Source organism: Amphichorda felina, assembly GCF_050947745.1.
Source record: "Amphichorda felina strain 45539 chromosome Unknown scaffold_7, whole genome shotgun sequence".
Taxonomy (NCBI): domain Eukaryota; kingdom Fungi; phylum Ascomycota; class Sordariomycetes; order Hypocreales; family Bionectriaceae; genus Amphichorda; species Amphichorda felina.
In genome coordinates, this window is record NW_028145043.1 from 2855192 (window position 1) to 2864448 (window position 9257).

Consider the following 9257-nt stretch of genomic DNA (forward strand, 5'->3'; position numbering starts at 1 on the left):
CGGGAGGAATAGGGGACGATATGGAAAGTAGACGTGGGGGGGGGAGAGAAGGTTAAATATTGGCATGCTACTCCTCCTCTCAAGCCGTTGCTCGTAGGGGGGTGGCAAGGCAGAGACCACCCATTCCAAACAGTCCTTGGGCTCCGAACTCAACAACTTAACAGATCGACTAACAAGGATAGTATTTAGGGCTATATAGAAGTGTCTAAGCCCGTACTGATATCACCATCAAAGAGTATAAAGAGTGTGTAAGGGCCATTTGGACGCCTTGATCCTAGAGATGAGTCTAGACTCAGTATGCCGGCAGAAGAGGGGAGCAGTAAGTGGGATTCCACCTCTGTATATGTGGCAGCGAAACTCATGTCCGATTATTGATCCGGGGCTGAAGCCTACTCTAATATTAAGCCATTATTTCCAGGCTGGTTAGTTCGTATTTTAGCTGCGTAGTGATACATGACTTTCTTCCTGCTCATAAATGGTATAATATGTATTCGTACTTACTTATAAAGAATCTAGGCCTGGATAGACAGGGATCAATGCGGAGCTACGCATGCAGCTTTCAATGGCGCGGTTCAGCTGTCAATATTACCCCGGTGGGGTTGGTCCCCTAGTTCTGTAGTCCTAGGAATGGTGTCAAGAGTTGGAAGTAGAAATCATAATGACCCCAATATAAGTCGTTCCGAATGATGAACTCCTATTGTTAAAATTTAGATATGCTAAAGAATTTCACCGAAATTATCTCCACTTTGAGCTAAAGGAGCATTCAGTGACATGTCTGTCAATTATTCTCATCGTCAAACAGCCATCCTGTCCTCCCTGGGCCAGGTCCTTGTCGACCTTTCTACCTCCAACATAAAGACTTTGCTTTCAGAAGCATACGTCTCGACACAGGCACGTCGCGAGCAAGCAACCAATCTGCTGGCCCGGCTGAAGCAGCTCAATCCGGCCGTGGCTGATAAGTTTCAGCTAAAACAGCACATGCTTTCGCAGCTACAGCTGCGATTGATTTGCTCAAACCCACCGGCATCCGGAGATGTCTCGTCTTTCATCATTGTGAGCTACTGCTGGCATTACCCGAAATGGGTCATGGCCCCGGCCGCAAAGGATATTGCGCCAGGATGGGAGATCTCGGTGCCCATGGTCAACGCTGTGATGAGTCTGCGTGAGAGCCAGGAGGAAGGGGTCTGGCTGGACAAGCTGTGCATCAATCAACACGATATCATGGAGAAGAAAGTGCAAGTCGGGGCGATGGATTTTATCTACCGCTCTGCGCGACGTGTGGTGATTCTATTGGAGGATGTCCAGTTGAGCGAGGAAGAGGAGGCTGCAGGTCTTGCGTACGCCGATTTCTACAAGTCCATGAGCCTTGAGGTAAAGGAGCGCAATCTCGAGGGAGAAGAGAAGATGGAATTTGTTAACGCGTACTTTCCTCGACAAGAACAACTACTACGTCAGCAGGGTAAAGGGGATATCCAGGCGGCGGGAAAGCTCTTTGCCATGAAGCTGCTGGGCGCCCGATGGTTCTCGCGAGCATGGTGTGCACACGAGAGCCGAGTGGTGCCTCATGGCAAGGTAAACAACCCTTTGTTCCTCTGCTTTGGGCATGACGGGCGCGTGCTGTCATTCGAATTCCGCGCCATTCACTATGTCTCCATGTACCTGATGGATACAGAGCCAGAAGTGATGTTGCAGGCCGCAATGTTCAACGAATCCATCAACGACCCGAACCCTGTGTCGCTACGACAGCGTTGGTGGCGAATCCAAAGGCTTATGGCGCAGAGAAGTCCCAATGAGTCTACTATGCAGCACCTTGTGAGCATTCTTTCGTTCGGGTGCTTCTACCAGGGAGACTTGATGTCTATCGCGCTCAATACGTCCAACATCCACCTATCCTTTATTGGGGACGTTGTAGCTATGGATGAGCTCATCTGGATATTCTCGCTCCTAGTGCTCGCGACCGATGATGTCGTCCCACTTGTGATGCACGGAGCCAAGATGAGAATTGCAGATGGCCCTCGAAAGGGGGCAGTCTCCTGGGCCGTTCACCCAATACAAGGTGTACTTGACGAAACGTTGCCGATATCCTCACCAGGATCAATTACAATGGTGACAAGAGACTACATAGAGCTGGACCTTCTGCTTTTCAAATCGCTGCCCCGTGCAGCCACTGAAGAGTCGCTGGCTGTCGCATCGCAGATCATCGAAAAGCACCAGCTATCAGGCCTCGCTGAGGAGTTTGCAGTAGATGCCGATGAACAAACCAAGAGGACCCTGAGCCTTGTCAAAAGCGAAGTTCACCGCGTCAAAGGCGACGCCGGCCCTTTGAAAACATTCCTTGCAGTCTGGATTTCTCACGCCATCGACTGTGGCCTTGAGTGGACACTGCGATTCCCCGAGGTCATGAGAGAAGCGACAGAAGGCACATGGCAATATGGAACATTGGGAAACGCCATCGACACTAGGCTGGCAGACGCTGCCAGCACCCTTCTCTCTCATTTTTCCCTTCCTCAAAAGGATGAACTGCTGCAGAAGAGCTATGACCTGGAAAAGCTGACGAGGTTTTTAACATGCATCCTGGATCCGAGACTGATATTCTTTACCGCTGCTCCTCGCTGTCTGCCCTGCGGTGCAGGGGACTTTGCTATCACTCCATCAATCAGCAATAGATCCTGGATCGCTATACCAGCTGCGATAGCATGCCTACCGTCCTGGCAAAAGCGAGCCTGGGTTATCGAGCCGTTCGACCACACTGCCGCGCCAGAAAGCCCCAAAGACCACCTACCAGACCTCGACCGAATACCGAGGGCCGATGATGTACTGGAGGATATATGCCCGGTTCTGTCATCTGATTACGCTGATCGAAGAGCTCCGCCAAACGAAGAAGGGGCTTGGCGGCTGCGTGACCGGGAGATCATCTTTGGTTACGAATCTTGGGGGGATTTCACTGAGATTGACAACAGCTCGGTGATGCTTTTAAAGACTCAGAGGGTATACGGCACTGAGAAATATAACTGGGGGGCTATCTCTGGTGCTATTAGGGATTTAAACGCTAAATAACGCGTATCTACTCTCTCCCAATTCAAGCCGGACTATTGATGGTTTAAGATTATTTACCAAAGAGATAATTAAGGCTGTATTTGATGCTTTATAACTATGTGACAAATTAGGACAGGCGTAACCCGTTCAATATGAACCTGTTTTCAAAGCATGTGGGAGGTTAAGAGCTAGGCCGCCGCATCTGATGGACCGTAACATGGAATATAAGGAGCTCGGGGCCCCCTCAGTCCTTGTATGTATGTCATTGATATCAACAAATACTATATTAACACTCCTCCCTCTCGCCTGCGCATCTCATCAATTGCGCACAAAGCTTCTACCTGGTACCACGTTCAATAACCCAGTCATATCTAAGACCATCATCCCCAATCACCAATGGATAAATTTCAAAGACTTTGATATTATAAGCGAGCCGTGAGTCATGTTCAAAAGACTAGCGCCGAGATCATACTAAAAGCCTTAGCTACCTTACCCGCGAGGGCCACCCCATTCCCGCACATATCCTGCTCCCCAAGGTTGCTGGACCAGGTCCTCATTCTATCATCTTTAACTGGCATGGTGGTTATCTTGTGTTAGCCCATGGTATCTACGCGCCATATTTCCCGCAGTTTATTCTCAACCTCTCTCTTAAGCACTTGACCATTATAATCTCGCCCGATTATACTCTCCTCCCGCATAAGGATGGCCTTGCCGTTGTCCAAGCTGATGTCCTCGCGTTCCACGAGTGGCTGCATTCGTCATTTGTCTCTTGCATAGTGAGAAAGGCATCCGAGTACCAGCCGGATGTATCTCGTCTCCTTCTCGCGAGCGGATCCGCAGGTGGTTACGTTGCCATGTCTCACGCCCTTGCCTTCCCCAAGTCGTTCCAGGGATTAGCCTTATTGTATCCTATGATCAACTTCGATACTGAGTGGTGGCAACAGGGAAGCAAGGCAGTGGGCGCCATGAATCCAATGCATATTCCCGACGCAGCATGCCTTTCTGATGATATCCTGGAAGCGCGTATCGGGGACATTTCCAAAGGGCCCAAGGTGACGCTGGCCGAAGAGGATCACCTATCTGTCTCGATATCTATTGCACGGGCAGGATTATTCCACGAACTATTCAGCCCTGATGGAAGATTGAACGACGATGAGGCAGTTTGGCTGAACGGGCGGGTCGAGAAGGGAGAGGATCTTCCTCAGAGGATTTGGGTCATACATGGTGATGAAGATAGCGCGGTACCGGCTAAAACGAGTCTTATATTCGAGGAGACGATGAGGAAGCAAGGCAGACCCATGCGGCTTGATGTGGCCAGGGGCATGGATCACGGTTTGGATGGATCTCCAGGTGAACGGTGGGAAGGTCCTAAAGACTATAGCTTGGCTGAGAAATGGGTCAACTAGATAAATGTTGAAATTTTTTCTTGAAGAACGAACATACTATAGTATTAGCGCTATTAAAGTATACGAATGGTGACCTAGTATACCTTGACACCTAATTAGAAAAGAGGTAGGAGGAGACTTCTAAGGTTCGCAACCAAGTATAAATGTGATGGCCTTGGGCAAGATCCTTCACGCCCTGCGCTTCGATGATTCAATCTCCATAATGAAAGTACTCGGGCGGCACTGTTGGCCACTGGTCAACGCCATCTTGAATTATCATGCTGATCTCGCCCTGTAGATGGGTCTGAGGTGTGACAGTGGACAAGTAAGGCGCCCGGGCTAGTGACGTGATGTCTCGCCGCCATCCAGGTGGTTGTGATGGAGTATTGAGCATTGCAAACCCATCTCGTCGTGGAGGGTTGACAAGGTTGGAGCTCTCAGGTATCTATTGAATAGGCCCTCTACACTCTTCCATTTAAATGGGCCATGGCCGAGCCGATGAGTCACATCTTATTGTTATGATTGTGGATAGGGTGTGACGGCTGCGGCGCCTGTGTAGACAGGAAGATAAGGTTGACCCATGTGTTATTGAGCGTTGTGATGGTAAGGTTGTTCATGACATTTGGCTGAGGCTCGAAGAGAACTGGGTTGCTGGCGTCGACCGTCAACGGCATCGATGTTCCGTTCAGCGCCCATTGGTAAACTGCGCCGGTGATGCCGATGTCCAGAATAAAAGCTGGTCGGCTTTCGGCCAAACAGCAAGGACCGGGTACCCTTTCTGAGTCGTTTGGTTGAGGAAGATTACGTCCGCGCTCACTGGCTTGCCCGCATCGTCTATATGTGGCGTCGAATGGGGGATTGCGGGGCCCTCCTTTTTGACCCGGTATGACAATGTCTCTTGTCCCCTCAGTAATTGCACCGGCAAGGTGGATGCGTGTCGGATCATGTATTCTCTAGTCAGTATCGTATAATATATAAACTTTTACTACGGAGATAGGGAGACTATGATTAAAGGCAGGTAAGAATAAAGTTAAATTAAGCGTATATTATAGACTGAGATCTTATAACCCTTAGTATTCTTTCATTTGAAAAAGATTGAGCTCCGTATAGCTAGCTAAGAACGCGACTCTACTTCTAAAAAGTGTGTATTCTAACGGCAAAATAAGCCCGCATGACTATGGTATGCTCGATGATAATTACTAATCCTCCTTCAGGGTCCCGAACACCATCATCCTATCCTCAGCAGGCTCATACTCCTTTGTCGTAAGCCGTGGACCCGCTGGCTTTCCAAACACCATTTGAGCTTTGAGATTCCAGTCCTCGGGTATGCTCCACTGCTTGGCCACCGCAGTGTCCACCATGGGGTTATAATGCTGCAAGTTGACCCCGAGCCCCTCGGCAGTCAGCATTGTCCAGACTGCATATTGCAGCATCCCATTTGCATGCTCAGAATCTGTGGAATTAATGTCAGTCACAATTTCCATGCTGCAGGGGGCAGCATTATGTAGCCGGGGCGGGGTTTCGTCAGGCTAGTCACTCACATTGGGGAACATGTTCCTTCAGGATAGGCATCTTCTCCTGTATCTTCTTTAGAACATTGGTGCTCTCGTAAAACAGGATCTGATCATGGCGCACATAAGCGTTAGCGCCGAGTCGCCCAACGGCCCATCCGGCCACTGCGGGTTGTGCACTTACTGTTCCATAAGCCCCAAGGAACATCTTAATACGTGGCTCAAAAACCTTTTCAAACATTGGGGGTGGGACGCTGGCCTTGACGACCTGATAGGCTATGTCCCAGAACTTATGGTGCTCATCCTTCAGAAGCACCACGGCTCGGCCAGACTGGCAGTTAAATGGCGTGGGGGAGTGGAGGATAGCGTCGCGGACAATACCCCGTACTTGCGTATCCTCAATTTGAATATCTGCTGAGAGGGTGTGCAGCGAGCTGCGATTCTTGATGGCATCGCCGATGGTAGTGGTGGATTTTGACATGGTGATAAGCGTGGAGAGGGGTGAAAACTTCAAAAGAGATGCTTATAGAAGTACCTAGACTAAAAAGACTAGAGAGTGTTGATATTAGCAAGTCAAAAGGAATGAAGAGGCCTTATATAATAAGGTGGTTGTCAGCTTCCTAAACACCGCATCGGTGTTTCGGGGCTCGGGGTATACAACGTGCCTCGGCCTTTACATGGCCAACACATCCTGTGGAGTAATTCACCCCAGTAACACTACAAGTATTCCATATCCCCGATTAATCAATGATCGGCAGTCAAAAATTCCCCGAGATTAGATGGGCTTATACGACGTAAATAGACCAGCGCGCCCTGCCCTTGCGGCTAGCGTGCATAGGGGCCCCGCAGGTCGCGTCACGTGGCCGCCGCAGGCCACCGGCAGGGTGCCCACAGGTTCGGGGGGGGGCAGGGCCGCAGACCAGTATCTTACCCGTCCCGCCGGTTCGGGCCTATCTCGCCGCCGCTTGTTTTAATGAGGCCGCCCACGATGCCTCCTACGTATAGTAGGCGTAGCCGTTAGGGTAGTCTTTTTCTTATTCTCTTAGTAAGGTAGCCCGCGATACTATTTTTTAGAGGATTATATCTAGAATACTAATTATAATCCTAATCCTTAATAATCCCTTATTATTATAGCGCCTCTAAGGCTATATATAATATCTAATTATAATCCGCGATAAGGCTATATACTAAGTTAGGGATAGACTATTATATATAAGAATACGAATAAGGGACCTATAATAATAAGTATATTATTAAGGGCCTTATAAGTAAGGTTTAAGGAGGCGCTCTAAGATAGAAGGGGTAAGGGCTAAAGCTATTAATACTATAATAACTATAATAATAATATAAAGATTAAAAATTTTAGGGTAAGGTTAATTAGGTATAATATTACTTATATAGATAATCGGTATATATAATAAGTTATTATAAGCTATAATTATAGCTTAGCTTTTTATTTAGCGGGTTTTTAATTAAAATTTCTATAACCCTAAGATATAAAATTAATATATAATCTATATATTCTAATTAAGTTTTTTTTTAGTTAGCCTTTATTATTAATTAGTTAATAAAATAAACCTAACTTAACTTAACTTTTATCGGTTAAATTAATAATTTAAAAAAAAAGTAATATTTTAGACGGCTTACTTAACTTTAGAAATTATAATCTTAGCCTACTATTAAGACTAGATATACGGAGGAGAGTAAAGAGGTATAACGAGGTAAGATAATTATAATATTATAGCGATATTATAGTTATAGGGTATAAAGTAATTATATTAATCTCTAACGATAATAAGGTATTATTATATAGGGTTATTCTTATAAGTTCCTCTTACGTAACCTCTCCTAATTATCTACTATATATAACCTTATTCCCTTATAGGTAAATCGACGCGATATTATCGTTTTACCTCTAATAGGATACCCCCTCCTAATATAGCTAACCCGGATATACTTATAAGGCCTACGATATATAGCCTAGCTCTCTATTCGGCGGGTTTTCGACTAGAATTCCCATAACCCTAGCTCTCTATTCGGCGGGTTTTCGACTAGAATTCCTATAACCCTAAAGTACGAAATTAGTACGTGGTCCGTGCGTTCTAGTTAAATTCTTTTCTAGTTAGCCTCTACTGCTGATTAGTCTAAAAAATAAACCTAACCTGACCTAACTCCCATCGGTCAGCAGTTACGAGAGCGCCTATTCTAGATTAAATATATTAAAATTCCAGCGCCTAGCTCTCTATTCGGCGGGTTTTCGACTAGAATTCCTATGACCCTAGCTCTCTATTCGGCGGGTTTTCGACTAGAATTCCCATAACCCTAGCTCTCTATTCGGCGGGTTTTCGACTAGAATTCCTATAACCCTAAAGTACGAAATTAGTACGTGGTCCGTGCGTTCTAGTTAAATTCTTTTCTAGTTAGCCTCTACTGCTGATTAGTCTAAAAAATAAACCTAACCTGACCTAACTCCCATCGGTCAGCAGTTACGAGAGCGCCTATTCTAGATTAAATATATTAAAATTCCAGCGCCTAGCTCTCTATTCGGCGGGTTTTCGACTAGAATTCCCATGACCCTAGCTCTCTATTCGGCGGGTTTTCGACTAGAATTCCCATGACCCTAGCTCTCTATTCGGCGGGTTTTCGACTAGAATTCCCATGACCCTAAAGTGCGAAATTGGTGCGTGGTCCGTGCGTTCTAGTTGAATTCTTTTCCAGTTAGCCTCTACTGCTGATTGGTCCAAAAAATAAACCCAACCTGACCCAACTCCCATCGGTCAGCAGTTACGAGAGCGCCTATTCCAGATTAAATATGTTGAAATTCCAGCGCCTTTAATCTGGAATCCTATCCCCAGACGGCATAACCACGAGCGGTGTAGTAGGTCGTGGCGCGTGCATCCGATAACGACCATTAATCAATCAACGCGCCTGTCAATCAGTCTAACAGCCAAGGCGTAGGCAATGGCGACTAAGGAAATAACCGTGGAAGAGTATGTGTGCTTAGTAGAGGAGCATCAGATGCTGGTATATCAGCTATGTAGCAGTGGTATCAGGCCCGACAACGGCATCGAGCGTCACTTCCGCGGCTATGGGGTAAAAGGGCGGCTTCTAGCAGATATCAAGGACTATACCAGCTTAATGGAGCTCTAAGACCTATCGGACGGCCCGCTACCTAAGGATAGGTCATCGCCGATCGCCTAGCTTAGGGTTAGGGTTAGGGTTAGGGTTAGGGTTAGGGTTAGGGTTAGGGTTAGGGTTAGGGTTAGGGTTAGGGTTAGGGTTAGGGTTAGGGTTAGGGTTAGGGTTAGGGTTAGGGTTAGGGTTG

At 47.1% G+C, this 9257-nt stretch overlaps 2 protein-coding genes across 2 annotated transcripts; one reads left to right on the plus strand and one right to left on the minus strand.

Moving 5' to 3' along the window:
• Positions 1-771: 771 nt before the first annotated feature.
• On the plus strand, positions 772-3057 carry ACO1O0_007674 (uncharacterized protein; the record flags this gene model as incomplete). Its single annotated transcript, XM_083197042.1, has 2 exons — positions 772-777; positions 826-3057. 2 exons carry the CDS (start codon positions 772-774, stop codon positions 3055-3057), a joined length of 2238 nt encoding a protein of 745 aa, XP_083048250.1.
• Positions 3058-5620: 2563 nt separating this feature from the next.
• Positions 5621-6413, minus strand: ACO1O0_007675 (uncharacterized protein; the record flags this gene model as incomplete). The annotated part of the gene is made up of 2 exons (XM_083197043.1): positions 5621-5874; positions 5963-6413. The coding sequence occupies 2 exons, from the start codon at positions 6411-6413 to the stop codon at positions 5621-5623; spliced, it is 705 nt and encodes a 234-aa protein (XP_083048251.1).
• Between the last annotated feature and the right edge of the window lie 2844 nt (positions 6414-9257).